The sequence below is a fragment of the Schistocerca serialis genome, chromosome 1 (assembly GCF_023864345.2).
Source record: "Schistocerca serialis cubense isolate TAMUIC-IGC-003099 chromosome 1, iqSchSeri2.2, whole genome shotgun sequence".
NCBI classification, from domain to species: domain Eukaryota; kingdom Metazoa; phylum Arthropoda; class Insecta; order Orthoptera; family Acrididae; genus Schistocerca; species Schistocerca serialis.
In genome coordinates this window covers 918,867,625-918,884,841 of record NC_064638.1, presented here as the reverse complement: position 1 = coordinate 918,884,841, position 17,217 = coordinate 918,867,625, and the positions used below count along the sequence as shown (strand labels likewise).

At 40.4% G+C, this 17,217-nt stretch overlaps 1 protein-coding gene across 2 annotated transcripts in view; it reads right to left on the bottom strand.

Moving 5' to 3' along the window:
• Window positions 1-17,217, bottom strand: part of LOC126412337 (CUE domain-containing protein 1) — a 222,038-nt gene that overhangs the window by 133,878 nt on the left and 70,943 nt on the right. For both annotated transcript variants that reach the window (XM_050081892.1, XM_050081883.1), the window contains exon 5: window positions 16,963-17,158. In XM_050081892.1, coding sequence (XP_049937849.1) covers window positions 16,963-17,158 — 196 coding nt within the window. The remainder of the gene's footprint in view (window positions 1-16,962; window positions 17,159-17,217) is intronic.

The following is a 17,217-nucleotide window of genomic DNA, read 5'->3' as shown; positions in this document are numbered from 1 at the left end:
TTTTGTGTGAGTGCCAGGACATTAGAACACAGCATTGTGAGGTAAATAAGAGGATTATCAAACATTTCAGAAATGTTGGTAAGGATGAGTCAGATTTCAGTTTATTGATCATTCTCAGCCAGATTTTACTTGCAACACTAATGAGTACAGCTATTCAAGTCCAATTGTTATGTTCAATCAAGCATTGGAAGTTATTTATAACAGAAGCACACTGATACCACTTTGCCCTATACATCTGCCTAATGATAATGAGAACCATTTGCAATAAGATTTATATTTCGAAGACATAAAGGATGATTTGCTTGGAAAAACTAATGTGAACAGACAGCACGATTTATGTGGTAGTCCATACATCGAAATCACAGTTGGCAATTGGAAAGATTATTGTTTGATTGGCACAGGTAGTGCAATTTCTATCATTTCTGAAAAGTTCAATGATAGACCTAAGCAGAGCTCTGAATACATTGAATTTCCTGTATAACGGGAGTTAGGATTAAAGGTGCTACAGGTAAGTTTAGCAAAGTTGTAAAAAGCAAGCTTTAATCACATTTCATGTTGACAATGCAGTTTTTGAGGAAGGATGCTTGGTAGTCAGTGACCTGAATGAGGAGTTACTACTAGGCATGGACTGGATATTGAAAAATAATGTAACATTTGAACGGGCGAAGTTCACATAAATTTTTCTGATGCCAATACACATTTTTCTAGTTATACTAGGTTACACTTAACCCTTTAACTGCTCTGGACATGTTAACGCACATGCCTTTGTACCTGCCCCTGTGTGCTCTGAACATGTTTACGCATGCCACCAGTCCTTCTACCTGCTACTCTATGCATGGACACTTTCAGAGTACTAGGTAGGAGGACTGGTGGCATGCATAAACACGTTCAGAGCACACAGGGACAGGTACAAAAGTGCACACGTTAACATGTCCAGAGCAGTTAAAGGGTTAAAAGCTGGTGACACATCTACTAATAAAATATATGGTTTTGACACTGAGATAGAAGGTGCTATATAGATGATGATTTGTCAAGTAATAATACAACTGATAAGGATTTTGATCAACTTGTTGCTGATAAGGTAAAAGAAGCAGACAAGCTTACTGGAGACGAGAAGTCAGAACTGGAAGAAGTACTGTGATCCCATCAAGATACATTTAGTGAGAAACCAGGTAGAGTTAAGGACTATGCATGCAAGTTAAAGCTTAAAGGGCACCAGCCTTTATTTATAAAACCATATTCAGTTTCTATTTTTGTAAAAGACAGGTTGTGGAGAGAAAGTTGAAGATTTTGCAAAAGTAGAGGATTACTGAAAGGAGTACTACCCAATGCAACAACCCTTTGGTTGTCGTAATGAAAAAGAGTTTGTGGGGTCAGGCTCATGCTTGATTCCCATCATCTAAACAAATTTTTGGAAAGAGAAGCTGATCACAAGTCAACAGAAGAATTATTCAATAAGTTTTCTGGTGCCAACATTTTTTTCATGCCTAGATTTGACCTCAGGTTTCCACCAGATACCATTAGAATCAAAACCTAGGAAATATACTGCTTTCTCATTCTCTAGTAAAGGCTACCAGTATTGTGTAGCACTGCTGACGACATACTCATAACAAGCAACACCTGAAACGAGCATGTCAGTGCAATCAAAGAGGTAGCTAATAAGCTCAGGCAGAGAGGAATGATTCTTAAGTTAGTTAAGTGTAAGTTTGGTGTAAGAACTTTCAAGTTTTAAGGACACACAACTTCTAGCGGCTGAAGCCAGACTGCTAGTAGAAGCACACCATGAGAGAGGCATCCGGGTGGTAGAGGTAAAGAGGAAGCTGGGGCAGGGAAGGGGAAGGATAGCAGGTTGGGGGTGAGGGACAGTAAAGAGCTGATTATGGTGGGAGTGCACAGGGATGAGATGCAGGAAGGGTACGACAACTAGGAAGGTTGGTTAGACGGAAGGCGGGAGGAGGTGGGGGTAGTGGAAAGGAAGAGAAGTAAAAAAACTGAGGTTGTGTTGGTGGAATAAAGGGTCGTGTAGTGCTGGAATGGAAACAGAGAGGGGCTAGATGGGTAAGGACAATGACTTACAAAGGTTGAGGGCAGTAAGATTACAGGAATGTAGGATATATTGCAGAGAGAATTCCCACCTGTGCAATTCAGAAAACCTAATATTGGTGGGAAGGATCCAGATGGCACAGGTTGTGAAGCAGTGACTGAAATGAAGAAAGTTGTGTCGGGTAGCATGCTCAGCAAGGGGATGGTAAAGTTGTTTCTTGGCCACAGTTTGTTGATGGCCATTCATGCGGACAGAGAGCTTGTTTGTTGCCATGCACATGCAGAATGCAGCACAGGGGTTGCAGCTTAGCTTGTATATCACATGACTGGTCTGACAGGTTGCCCTGCCTTTGGTAGGATAGGTAATGCTTGTGGATGGATTGGAGTAGGTGGTGGTTGTTGTGGTAGGATGTATGGGATTGGTCTTTCATCAAGGTCTATTACAGGAATGTGAGCCATGAGGTAAGGGGTTGGGAGCAGAGGTTGTGTAGGGATGGACAAGGATACTGTGAAGGTTTGGTGGGCAGTGGAATACCACTGTGGGATGGGTGGGAAGGAAAGTTGGTAGGGTATTTATCATATCAGGGCATGACAAGAGGTAATCAAAACCCTAACGGAGAATGCGATTCTGTTGCTCAAATTCTGGGTGGTACTGATTCATGAGGGGATTGCTCCTCTGTGGCCTAACAATGGGACTTTGGGAGTTGATGGGTAACTAGCGATATAAGGCATGGTAGATCTGTTTTTGTACAAGGTTGGGAGGATAATCATGGTCTGTGAAGGCCTCAGTGAGACGCTTAATATATTTCAGGAGGTACTGCTTGTTACAACAGATGGACGGCCACGGTTGGCTGGGCTGTATGGAACGGAATTCTTGGTAGGGAATGGGTGGCAGCTGTTTAAGTGGAGGTATTGCTGGTGTTTGATAGGTTAGATATGGACAGAGTTACTGATGTAGCCATCTTTGAGGTGGAGGTCAACATTGAGGAAGGTGGCTTGTTGGACTGAGTAAGACCAGGTAAAGCAAAGGGGGGAGAAGTTGTTGAGGTTCTGAAGGAATATGGATAGGACGTTCTTACCCTCAATCCAGATCATGAAGATGTCATCAACAAATCTTAACCAGGTGGGGCATGGAATTCTGGGTGTTTAGTCAGCTGTAGTGCCAGTACTGCCAGTGTCGTCATAACTGCCATCTGCTTCACATCTCCTGTGCAGCAAGCTACGTAAATTTAAGAACTAACTGTCTTTTTCTTACTTGTCACTTCTTTTTCCATGTGTTTTTGCTTTTAGGAAGCTTTACTTTTCGAGTACTAGTAATAGTGTTCCATAGATTTCGTGTTTGTTTCAAATACAGTCCAGTGACAGATAGTGCTTATTTTCATTGTTTCCAACAAGAAGTGTCTAGTAACCACAGTTTAGTCAGCTATCAGCTGCCTTTAGTGAATTAGCAGTCTACTTAAAAGTTGATTACTTAACTCTCTACAGTAAATTGTTGATTTCTTAGGATGGATAGGATGTGTGACTGCTGTGTATGGATGCAGGAGGAGCTGGCCACTGTTCGCGAACAGCTGAGTGTGCTGATGGCCACGGTCAGCCATCTTCAAGCTGCTGCCTCAGAGTGTAGTGGCTGCTGTCGAGACATCTTTTCAGGTACCAGGTGTGGTTGGGCCACCCTCTCCCCAAGGGGAGTGGCATGTTCAATGGCGTGCACATCGCACGAGATGGAGGGTCAATGTGGAGGCTGGCATTGTGGCATTACCCGCTCTGCCTGCGAGTGGAAATGTGGCCGCTCCTTCAGCAAGGCACACGGGGGGAGGGGTTTATTAGTGATTGGGAGCTCCAATGTTAGATGGGTGATGGAGCCCCTTAGGGAAATAGCGGAAAGGTTGGGGAAGAAGGCCAGTGTTCACTATGTCTGCTTGCCAGGGCTCTCATCCAAGATATGGAGGAGGCCCTGCCAGCAGCAACAGAGAGCACTGGGTGCACCCGACTGCAAATTGTTGCTCATGTCGGCACCAAAGACTCCTGCCGTCTGGGTTCAGAGGTCATCCTCAGTTCATACAGGCGGTTGGCGGAGTTGGTGAAGGCATAAAGCCTCGCTTGTGGGGTGGAATCTGAGCTATTTGTAGTGTCATTCCCAGAACTGATCATGGTCCTCTGGTATGGAGCTGAATGGAAGGCTTAAATCAGAGGATCAGACGATTCTGCGGAGATCCGGGGTGCAAATTTCTTGACCTTCGCTATCAGGTGGAGAAATGTAGGGTCCCCCTGAATAGGTCAGGTATGCACTACACGCAGGAAGCGGCTACAAGGGTAGTGGAGTACATGTGGCATGCACATGTGGGTTTTTTAGGTTAGAGAATTCCCTCTCTAGGCCCAACAAGATGCCTCCTGAGACACGACAAGGTAGCAGTAGGCAAAATGCAACAGGGAATGACAATAATAATATGGTAGTAGTAAACTGCAGAAGCCCCTATAGAAAGGTCGCAGAACTGCTCTCATTAATAAACGGTCACAATGCCCACATACTACTAGGAACGAAAAGTTGGCTGAAACCAGATGTAAACAGTAATGAAATTTTAAACTCAGATTTGAATGTATACCGCAGAGACACGCTGGTCATTGAAGAGGGGGGCTTTTTACAGCGATAAAAAGTGCAATACTATCAAAGGAAATTGACAGAGATCCGAAGTGTGAAATAATTTGGGTGAAGATCACGTTTAAAACATGGTAACTGGATATCTCTATAGGCCCTCTGGCTCAGCAGCTGTTGCGGCAGAACACCTGAAGGAAAATTTGGAAAATATTTCGATTAGATTTCCCGAATATGTTACAGTTTTGGGTGGAGATTTTAATTTACCGTATATAGACTAGGAGACTCAAACAAGTGGCAGGGACAAAGATTCCAACAAATTTTTTTTATGTGCGTTATCTGAAAACTACCTTGGGCAGTTAAACAGAGAAATAACTCGTGGTGATAACATATTAGATCTTCTGGTGACACAGCATCGGTGATTTCAGCCATAAATAGAAATAGTAAAAAAAGTATGAAGATTTTTCTGTTTAGCAAAAGTGACAAAAAGCGGATTTCAGAGTACTTGACGGCTCAACACAAAGGTTTTGTCTCAAGTACAGATAGTGTTGAGGTTCAGTGGACAAAGTTCAAAACCATTGTACGATATGCATTAGATGAGTACATGCCAAGCAAGATCGTAAGATATGTAAAAGAGCCACCTTGGTACAACAACCGAGTTAGAAAACTACTACGGAAGCAAAGGGAACTTCACAGCAAACATAAACATACCCAAAGCCTTGCAGACAAACAAAAATTACATGAAGCGAAATGTAGTGCGAGGAGGGCTATGTGAGAGGCGTTCAACGAATTTGAAAGTAAAGTTCTATGTACTGACTTGGGAGAAAATCGTAAGAAATTTTGGTCTTATGTCAAAGTGGTAGGTGGATCAAAACAAAATGTCCAGACACTCTGTGACCAAAATGGTACTGAAACAGAGGATGACAGACTAAGTGCCGAAATACTAAATGTCTTTTACTAAAGCTGTTTCACAAAGGAAGACTGCACTGTAGTGCCTTCTGTAAATTGTTGCACAGATGACAAAATGGTAGATATCGAAATAGATGACAGAGGGATAGAAAAACCATTAAAATCGCTCAAAAGAGGAAGGCTGCTGGACCTGATGGGATACCAGATCGATTGTACACAGAGTATGTGAAGGAACTTGCCCCCTTCTTGCAGCGGTGTACCGTAGGTCTCCAGAAGAGCGTAGTGTTCCAAAAGATTGGAGAAGGGCACAGGTCATCCCCATTTTCAAGAAAGGATGACAAACAGATGTGCAGAACTATAGACCTATATCTCTAACGTCGATCAGTTGTGGAATTTTGGAACATGTATTATGTTTAAGTATAATGACTTTTCTGGAAACTAGAAATCTACTCTGTAGGAATCAGCAAGGGTTTCGGAAAAGATGATTGTGTAAAACCCAGCTTGCACTATTCGTCCACGAGACTCAGAAGGCCACAGACACGGGTTCCCAGGTAGAGGCCGTGTTTCTTGACTTCCCCAAGGTGTTTGACACAGTTCCCCACAGTCGTTTAAATGAACACAGTAAGAGGATGTGGACTACCAGACCAATTGTGTGATTGGATTGAAGAGTTCCTAGATAACAGAACGCAGCATGTCATTTGCAATGGAGAGAAGTCTTCCGAAGTAAGAGTGATTTCAGGTGTGCCGCAAGAGAGTGTCGTAGGACTGTAGCTATTCACAATATATATAAATGACCTTGTGGATAACATCGGAAGTTCACTGAGGCTTTTTGCGGATGATTCTGTAGTACATCCAGAGTTTGTAACAGTGGAAAATTGTACTGAAATGCAGGAGGATCTGCAACGAATTGACACATGGTGCACGGAATGGCAATTGAATCTCAATGTAGACAAGTGTAATGTGCTGCGAATACATACAAAGAAAGATCCTTTATCATTTAGCTACAATATAGCACCTGAGCAACCGGAAGCAGTTAATTCCATAAATTTTCTGGGAGTAGGCATTAGAAGAACCCCCCCACCCATGAACCATGGACCTTGCCGTTCGTGGGGAGGCTTGCGTGCCTCAGCGATACAGATAGCCGTACCGTAGGTGCTACCACAACGGAGGGGTATCTGTTGAGAGGCCAGACAAACGTGTGGTTCCTGAAGAGGGGCAGCAGCCTTTTCAGTAGTTGCAGGGGCAACAGTCTGGATGATTGACTGATCTGGCCTTGCAACACTAACCAAAACGGCCTTGCTGTGCTGATACTGCGAACGGCTGAAAGCAAGGAGAAACTACAACCGTAATTCTTCTCAAGGGCATGCAGCTGTATTGTATGGTTAAATGATGATGGCGTCCTCTTGGGTAAAATATTCCGGAGGTAAAATAGTCCCCTATTCAGATCTCTGGGTGGGGACTACTCAAGAGGATGTCGTTATCAGGAGAAAGAAAACTGGCGTTCTATGGATCGGAGCGTGGAATGTCAGATCCCTTAATCAGGCAGGTAGGTTAGGAAATTTAAAAAGGGAAATGGATAAGTTAAATTTAGATATATTGGGAATTAGTGAAGTTTGGTGGCAGGAGGAACAAGACTTCTGGTCAGGTGACTACAGGGTTATAAACACAAAATCAAATAGGGGTAATGCAGGAGAAGGTTTAATAATGAATAGGAAAATAGGAATGCAGGTAAGCTACTACAAACAGCATAGTGAACGCATTATTGTGGCCAAGATAGATACGAAGCCCACGCCTATCACAGTAGTACAAGTTTATATGCCAACTAGCTCTGCAGATGACGAAGAAATTGAAGAAATGTATGATGAAATAAAAGAAATTATTCAGATAGTGGAGGGAGACGAAAATTTAATAGTCATGGGTGACTGGAATTTGTCAGTAGGAAAAGGGAGAGAAGGAAACGTAGTAGGTGAATATGGATTGGGGCTAAGAAACAAAAGAGGAAGCCGCCTGATAGAATTTTGCGCAGAGCACAACTTAATCATAACTAACACTTGTTTCAAGAATCATAAAAGACGGTTGTATACATGGAAGAATCCCGGAGATACTAAAAGGTATCAGATACATTATATAATAGTAGGACAGAGATTTAGGAATCAGGTTTTAAATTGTAAGACATTTCCAGGGGCAGATGTGGACTCTGACCACAATCTATTGGTTATGAACTGTAGATTAAAACTGAAGAAACTGCAAAAAGGTGGGAATTTAAGGAGATGGAACCTGGATAAACTGATAGAACCAGAGGTTGTAGAGAGTTTCAGGGAGGGCTGAGAGAACAATTGACAAGAATGGGGGAAAGACATACAGTAGAAGAAGAATGGGTAGCTTTGAGAGATGAAGTAGTGAAGGCAGCAGAGGATCAATTAGGAAAAAAGACGAGGGCTAGTAGAAATCCTTGGGTAACAGAAGAAATATTGAATTTAATTGATGAAAGGAGAACATATAAAAATGCAGTAAATGAAGCAGGCAAAAAGGAATACAAACGTCTCAAAAATGAGATCGACAGGAAGTACAAAATGGCTAAGCAGGGATGGCTAGAGGACAAACGTAAGGATGTAGAGGCCTATCTCACTAGGGGTCAGATAGATACTGCCTACAGGGAAATTAAAGAGACCTTTGGAGAAAAGAGAACCACTTGTATGAATATCAAGAGCTCTGATGGAAACCCAGTTCTAAGCAAAGAAGGGAAAGCAGAAAGGTGGAAGGAGTACATAGAGGGTCTATACAAGCGCAATGTACCTGAGGACAATTTTTTGGAAATGGAAGAGGATGTAGATGAAGATGAAATGGGAGATATGATACTGCGTGAAGAGTTCGACAGAGCACTGAAAGACCTGAGTCGAAACAAAGCCCCGGGAGTAGACAACATTCCATTAGCACTACTGACAGCCTTGGGAGAGCCAGTCCTGACAAAACTCTACCATCTGGTGAGCAAGATGTATGAGACAGGTGAAATACCCTCAGACTTCAAGAAGAATATAATAATTCCAATCCCAAAGAAAGCAGGTGTTGACAGATGTGAAAATTACCGAACTGTCACTTTAATAAGTCACGGCTGCAAAATACTAACGTGAATTCTATACAGACAAATGGAAAAACTAGTAGAAGCCAACCTCGGGGAAGATCAGTTTGGATTCCGTAGAAATATCGGAACACGTGAGGCAATACTGACCCTATGACTTATCTTAGAAGCTAGATTAAGGAAAGGCAAACCTACGTTTCTAGCATTTGTAGACTTAGAGAAAGCTTTTGACAATGTTGACTGGAATACTCTCTTTCAAATTCTAAAGGTGGCAGGGGTAAAATACAGGGAGCGAAAAGCTATTTACAATTTGTACAGAAACCAGATGGCAGTTATAAGAGTCGAGGGACATGAAAGGGAAGCAGTGGTTGGGAATGGAGTGAGACAGGGTTTTAGCCTCTCCCCGATGTTATTCAATCTGTATATTGAGCAAGCAGTGAAGGAAACAAAAGAAAAATTCGGAGTAGGTATTGAAATCCATGGAGAAAAAATAAAAACTTTGAGGTTCGCCGATGACATTGTAATTCTGTCAGAGACAGCAAAGGACTTGGAAGTGCAGCTGAACGGTATGGATAGTGTCTTGAAAGGAGGATATAAGATGAACATCAACAAAAGCAAAACGAGGATAATGGAATGTAGTCGAATTAAGTCAGGTGATGCTGAGGGAATTAGATTAGGAAATGAGTCACTTAAAGTAGTAAAGGAGTTTTGCTATTTGGGGAGCAAAATAACTGATGATGGTCGAAGTAGAGAGGATATAAAATGTAGACTAGCAATGGCAAGGAAAGCATTTCTGAAGAAGAGAAATTTGTTAACATCGAGTATAGATTTAAATATCAGGAAGTCTATTCTGAAAGTAGTTGTATGGAGTGTAGCCATGTATGGAAGTGAAACACGGACGATAAGTATTTTGGACAAGAAGAGAATAGAATCTTTCGAAATGTGGTGCTACAGAAGAATGCTGAAGATTAGATGGGTAGATCACATAACTAATGAGGAAGTGTTGAATAGGATTGGGGAGAAGAGAAGTTTGTGGCACAGCTTGACTAGAAGAAGGGATCGGTTGGTAGGACATGTTCTGAGGCATCAAGGGATCACCAGTTTAGTGTTGGAGGGCAGTGTGGAGGGTAAAAATTGTAGGGGGAGACCAAGAGATGAATACACTAAGCAGATTCAGAAGGATGTAGGTTGCAGTAGATACTTGGAGATGAAGAGGCTTGCACAGGATAGAGTAGCATGGAGAGCTGCATCAAACCAGTCTCAGGACTGAAGACCACAACAACAACAACAACAGGCATTAGGAATGATTTAAAATGGAATGACCATATAAAATTAATTGTAGGTAAAGCAGATGCCAGACTGAGATTCATTGGAAGAATCCTAAGGAAATGCAGTCCAAAAACAAAGGAAGTAGGTTACAGTACACTTGTTCGCCCACTGCTTGAATACTGCTCACCGATGTAGGATCCGTACCAGATAGGGTTGATAGAAGTGATAGAGAAAATCCAACGGAGAGCAGTGCGCTTCATTACAGGATCATTTAGTAATTGCGAAAGCATTACAGAGATGATAGATAAACTCCAGCAGAAGACTCTGCAGGAGAGACACTCAGTAGCTCAGTACAGACTTTTTTTGAAGTTTCGAGAACATGTCTTCACCGAGGAGTCAAGCAATATATTGCTCCCTCCGACGTATATCTCATGAAGAGACCATGAGGATAAAATCAGAGAGATTAGAGCCCACACAGAGGCATAGCAACAATCTTTCTTTCCACGAACAATACGAGACTGGAATAGAAGGGAGAACCGATAGAGTTACTCAAGGTACCCTCTGCCACACACCGTCAGGTGGCTCGCGGAGTACGGATGTAGATGTAGATGTAGATTTCTCTAGATCACTCATGAATATAGGATGGTGCCATATGGATACCCATAGTTGTACCCCGGATTTGTTTGTACTGAAAGTCTTCAAAGGAGAAGTAATTGTGGGTGAGGATGTAGTTGGTCATGGTAACTAGGAATGAGGTAGTTGGTTTGGAATCCATTAGGTGTGGGGGAAGGTAGTGTTCAACAGTGGTAAAGCCATGGGTATTAGGATTGTTAGTGTAAAGGGAGGTGGCATCAACAGTGACGAGCAGAGCACCATGTGGTAAAACTGTGGAGAGACAGTGTAGGAAATGGTTGGTATCTTTTATATAGGAAGGTAGGTTGTAGGTTGTGGGTAAGAGGCTGTGTGTGTGTGTGTGTGTGTGTGTGTGTGTGTGTGTGTGCGAGCGCGCGCGCGCGCGCGCGCGCATGTGCGTGTGTGTGTTGTTTACTTCCAACAAAGGCCTTATTGGCTGAAAGTTACTTCCTGACAGTCTTTTTGTTGTGCCTATCTGCAACTCAGCATCTCACTAAATGGTGAGAAGCAACTATCCTTTTCTTGGTACTGTTACATTCCATCCAGGATTTTCCATTGTTCAATTCTTATGGAAACGATATCGTGCATTTTCCTTGTAAGAAGCTTCCGACCCCTAGTTATTTACATGATAAGGTTGCCTCCTATTAACGTAATTACACTAGACTGATGTCTCCACACATGCAATTTCGAACTATGAAATTACCAATCAGCCGTCACTGCCAGAGGTTGCCTCTGCGAAGTGTCGAAGTGCCGCACCTCTGCACTAAATAACATCACTCACCTTCCATTGTTGGAAACTGCTGTTGAACCTCTACACTCATGCACAGGAACATAGCTTTAGGGCTTTTATAGTCTGATACTCTGACTGTACTTAATCGTAAATGTCCAATGTCAAGGAATCACAAATGTTTCTTGAGAGACAAATATGCATGTTTGCATGTGCGCCCCCCCCCCCCCCTCCTACTCACACACACACACACACACACACACACACACACACACACACACACAGAGAGGGGGGGTGGGTGGGGTGGATGGGGGGAGGGGGGAAGGGGGGGGAAGAGAGATATTCAATATTAAAGTTCAATTCTTTCATTCAAGACTCACACTCCATAAATTTATTGGGCATTTTTTCTGATATAAGACTCCATATCTTTCACTATTTTCTGAATATTAAAACTATTTTGATTACTGTGCACTCTATATGCAGTAAGGCCAGTCATTTTGTTACTCTCACAGTCGATTACACAATGTTAGTACGCATTTCCCTAAATTTCATGGTTGGGTTCAGCAGAAACTACTGAATTTATAAACTTTACACATGGGACATAGAAAGCAAGAGATAATATTCTGCATTTTCTATATCAATTACTCACTTTCTCTGTCTGATGTATCTCACTGGTCCAGTTTCTCTCCTGCTATTGCAAAATGGTTAAATTTTCTGTTATTTTGCCTACAGTGGACCAATTTTTTGTAAATACGTAATGGAAATGGGGGAAGTTGGAAGAAATAAAATATGAGACAAGATACAACAACATAAATCTTGAAGGACTACATCAGATCCAGCCGCTATAGCAGAGCGGTTCTAGACGCTTCAGTCCAAAACCGCACTGCTGCTATGGTTGCAGGTTTGAATCCTGCCTCGGGCACAGATGTGTGTGACGTCCTTAGGTTAGTTAGGTTTAAGTAGTTCTAAGTCTAGGGAACTGATGACCTCAGATGTTAAGTCCCGTAGTGCCTAGAGCCATTTGAACTACGTCAGACAAAATCGAGGGGTAACACACAGAATGAGCTCAGAGTGTTTTATAGCTTTGTGAAGATGAGTGGAAGGTACAGAAAAGGATGGAAATTAGAGATCCATATCATGTTGTTGGCCAGGTCTTAAGGGACAGACCAGAAGCTCAGATTCCTGTACCTGTTAATACATATTCTTACATCAAATACTAGACTAGTCTAATTAGATTGTTCTATCAAATGTGTACATAAAACTGCTATAAACAAACAATAACATTTTATAACAGGAAAAAACCTGATGCTTTCTGTAAACACTGTGTTTCGGGTGAAACATGGAGCACTATTTGTTTGGGTTGACTCCACGTACACATTGCATAAATGAAGTAACAAGCAACTGCTGAGGTACCTAAGAAAATGCGTCTAATGAATTTTTGGGGGAGAGACTTAGTTCACATCGAATAAACCATATAAACCAAGAAAGAGAAATAAATAAATAAAGTCATTAGTGAAGAGGTACCCAACATTAGATCTCACTTGGTTACAGATTCATTAAAGGAAAATGGAGATAAAGAATGAGGACACTACATTTACTTAAGTAAAGTAGTTCTGTTATCTTTGGTATGCAGTTATGGGACGCAGTAGATGTTTACTAGAAGTGAAGGGGTGAATACTACTACCAAAGCAGGTATTTACAGCTAAGAAATATATTATTATAAACACAAACATCAACTCAGATACATGGACATCCTTGAGAAAACCATTAATGTGGAGCACACTCTTCAGTATCTATGGACATGAACACAAAAGTATAGTCACCAACTGAAGGCTAGTGGCTGTACAGTGGCTCTTGCAGTAATTCTTACTATTGTCCAGCTGAAAGGATTTATCTGAAATGCAAGCATTTTAAGTTAAGCCTAAATGAGGTTTTTATGGCTATCAGTTGAAATACACAAATAACTGTAACAAGTCACTTTTAATTGTCTTTCCACTACATGTTTTGGGAATTATACTTCAATTATGATGTAAATTTTTTTTAATTAACGTAATATAGTTTCTAATTACACTGTCCTGCAGTTCTCATTATCAACTTTATTGAGTTGTATTTACATTACACCCTACACTTTTTATAAACTGACTTAAGCAAACACTGTGCATAATGTGCCGTATGCTGCTAGCTATGCCAAATTGTGGGCCCAACGATTAGAAGATAGTTAAATCTGTCAATTTATATTAGGCAATCATGCTATATTAAATGTGCATTCCAATTATATCCTGATGTTCTCTTCATGCATTAATGGTAAATCCAAGATGGAGACAATTACATATAAGAGGACAGATCATTGCTCACCATCTACAGAAGCAGTCGAACATGGGACAGGTACAAAAAACAGTCTGACAATGCTTCCACTACTTGAGTGTGGCAAGTAGTAACTTTGATGGTATGAGTGGTGCACATTCACATAGGAAAGACTGCAGGGGTTAGTGCAAGTTGTTTCAAACCCTGATGTGTATAGTTTTCAATTTCATGGATGATCCTTAAGATCTCACCATCCTCCCCTCCCAATGCAAACTGTCTCAATTTGATAAAAGTATACCCCTACCTCCTCTGCCCTTAAATCACCATGACATCTTTCGTGGGAAAAATCTACAGGGGTAATAAAAATGAACAATAACCACTCACTTCGTTAACTGGCACTATTATATGGTAGGTCTCATATGGAACTGTTAATTCCATAAAAAATAAACACATGTCTATAAATAAAATGCACTCCTATGCATAATGCAACTAAATGAATGTAAAAAAAAAGAAGAAATTCCTTCCAGACAGAGCAGACAATGAGGCCAGAATTTAACAAACTGAAGCCTTCAGAACCAGAGACAAGGCTGCTTCTTTAAAAAAGAAATAAAATAAAATAAAAAAGAAAAAAACTGGGACTACTCTGAGATTAATAGAAAAGCTGCCAAAAATATAGGGTGGAGGGAAATTGACTCTGTAATGAAGGCTGTGATTTAACATCATGATGACATAACACAAAGAGAGACAAGAAACGTACATAAATTAAACTTTACAAATTGCTTTATGAGAGATGAAAAAATCCACTAAATGCAGATTGCCTACAATATAATTTTTTTTTTTAACATTTGGAATTAGCTGTGATAATTAGGGCAGCTTTTTAAAAATATTTGAGGATGATTATCTTTATTATTACAGGTTTGACCAAAGCCTTCCACAGTAACAATAATCACCCTCAACATAATGGTTGCTTACCTATTTAAGACCTGCACAACAAAATATGATATGCCAAGTAACTATTAACATTAACACTATTTCTCTGTTTAAAATTACTTTGTGATTAACAGATGGCAGTGGAGGGGAGCGGGATTGCACACTCGTTCACAACATGTCACGTGCTCACGTGATGCGATAGTTGGACATGCATCAAGTAGAAACGGGTTATCTGCTTACTGTCTGTTGCCATGTCTTTGTAGGTAGTAGGGAGGGCAGTGATGAGTGCCCCTGCTGCTGTATGGTCAGCAATGTGTAAAATACCATAATCACTAGTTATTGGTGAATAACAGTAAAAGACTTACAGTTCAGTCACAAAGTAATAAATTATCTGTGTACAGTACAATGCAACTGTTCGGCCAACTTAGACTGCAGCTGTGAATGATCTGGTAAACCACTTATGAAACAGAAACACAAAAAACACAAATGAATTCAGCTTAGTGTATGGAAACAACTTTGATTGTGGCACACAGTGGCATACTAAGAATATGTAAATTAGATTTACTCCACTTTATAGTGAGAGACAGCTTTCGTTCCACCCTTAAAAACCATTTCAGTATGGTAGCTGCATTTGGCTTACAGTAATGTATGACTGAGATTCCAGTGAAGGTAAAAAATCATGGGGCCAAATTTTTCACAGTAAGTTCTCCAAATTAACTCCTGTAGGTTCCAAAACATCATAATAACTATGACCACTAAAGGCAAGCTATGATGTGAGACTCTAAGTTGTGAAAGAATTGAATCTTTTTATAATTGGTTGATAAAGATTGTGAATCTGACATTGTTATTTTTAATAGTTTTGTGCAGAAACTAAATGTTTACAATAGTACTAACTTCAGCAGTAGATCCAGTTTTGCCTTATTTGCGTAAAAACATTTTCACACTAGCGCAACTAAACATGCAAAAATTAGTGCTCATTTAAGGTCCTTCCTCCCCGCCTGACTCTCTCCCAACTCCTACAGGCCATTTCACCTGGCAAGGCTTGTGCCCACAAAACAGGCAACACACCGATCATGTGGAGCCCAAGAAACAGCTATGATTGGCTGATGCCCACTCCCTATCACTTGAATCACTGAAATGTCAATCACAAAGTAATTTTAATTGAGATATAGTAACACCAATGCATTTTTAATAGCACATACTGCCAATGTACGAAGGAGAACCACAAAAAATTTCATCAATTGTTGTCGTCTTTCATTAACAACATGATGTGCAAATAAGATCCAGAGACTGAAAATATCTTTTAATACTATTATACTGAATAAGATGTTCATTGTGAAACCTCAATTAGACTTAATTTTTTTATTAAGTTTAACTGAAAAATTAAAAACAATTATAAAATCTGATAGAAGAATTCAATAAATATTTTTTAAAGTTGTGGACTTACTTTGTAAATATTCTGTTTATAAACAAAAAAATGGGAACAAAGTCATAGCTTCAGGGTAGGAATGTTGTCAAATAATTTTCTGAAAAAGATAATCATGTTTACCAATGTTATACTCATTTCATGTGTGCCATGAGGGGTCTAGCTTGTTTCTATTCACTGTTATACTTTCAACCTCTTTTTACACACCTGTTCATTGTTCAGCTGCTTCTGTATTTGATGAATAGTGATGAATCCTAAATTATATTGTCTTCACTGATTTCAATGTTCCAGTAACCCCTCAAGACCCTCTGTATGTCCCACCTCCATGAGTAAACCTAACACAGCAAAGGTGCAGCAATTTTTCTAAAGTCACTTGCTAATGTGTGTTTTGGAATCCTTGTGATCTATACCGTTAAGCCAAGAACCCTGTCCTCTGAAAACCATTATGTTTCACTGTCATACTTACAGGTCATGACAAAATCATACCCGGGGTTTACCATAATTGGTAACCCTTGAGCTCCACCTGTGTACATCATTTACACTATAAATCCATACTGCACACGTAACTTTCAGAATCACATACTCCACCGATCTGCATTATACTCCAGATCAGAAGTCTAGTCACATTATTCTTCAACTTTTCTCGTGTTTAAATAAATAGCAATCCTCCTACCTATTCTACACCATTCTGATGGATCTATCTTCAGACGTCATATGTTTATGTGGGATAGATTGTGAGCTTAGTATGCCAACTACAGTTTCTAACTAGTGAATGTTAAATGAGTGTATACAAAAAGATGTTATGTAAACAACATAAGGCATATATAACTTGGGACAATTTCAGTATTCAATTATGTTTCATTTACTATTATGTAACAACATACTGGCCACACATTATTGTTCTCCAAGACATTGCAATCAAAAGCCTTAACAAAAGTTACTTTAAAGAAACACACATAGCACTTATGCCACAAACATCAATTTTGCATTTACAGCTTCAGTTTCTGAGCAAATAGAAGACTCATTAAAAAGTTACACTTGAGGCTTACCCTTCTCTAATGTAGAAAGAAAGTCTTTGTTCCAACGTAATTCTGCCATAAACTCTTCATTTTGCAAGAAAAGAGCAATTCTCTCATCTTCAAGATAGCGATCTAACTCAGGGTCAGCACCATCACATAAAACACCACGGACTTTTTGGTTTTCTGCAAATTTCTTCTGTAACATCTGCTGATTAAGCATCATTGCCTGTGCAGAACAAAAAATATTTCCCTAAACAGCCACCAGCTAATATAAAAAAAATGAAC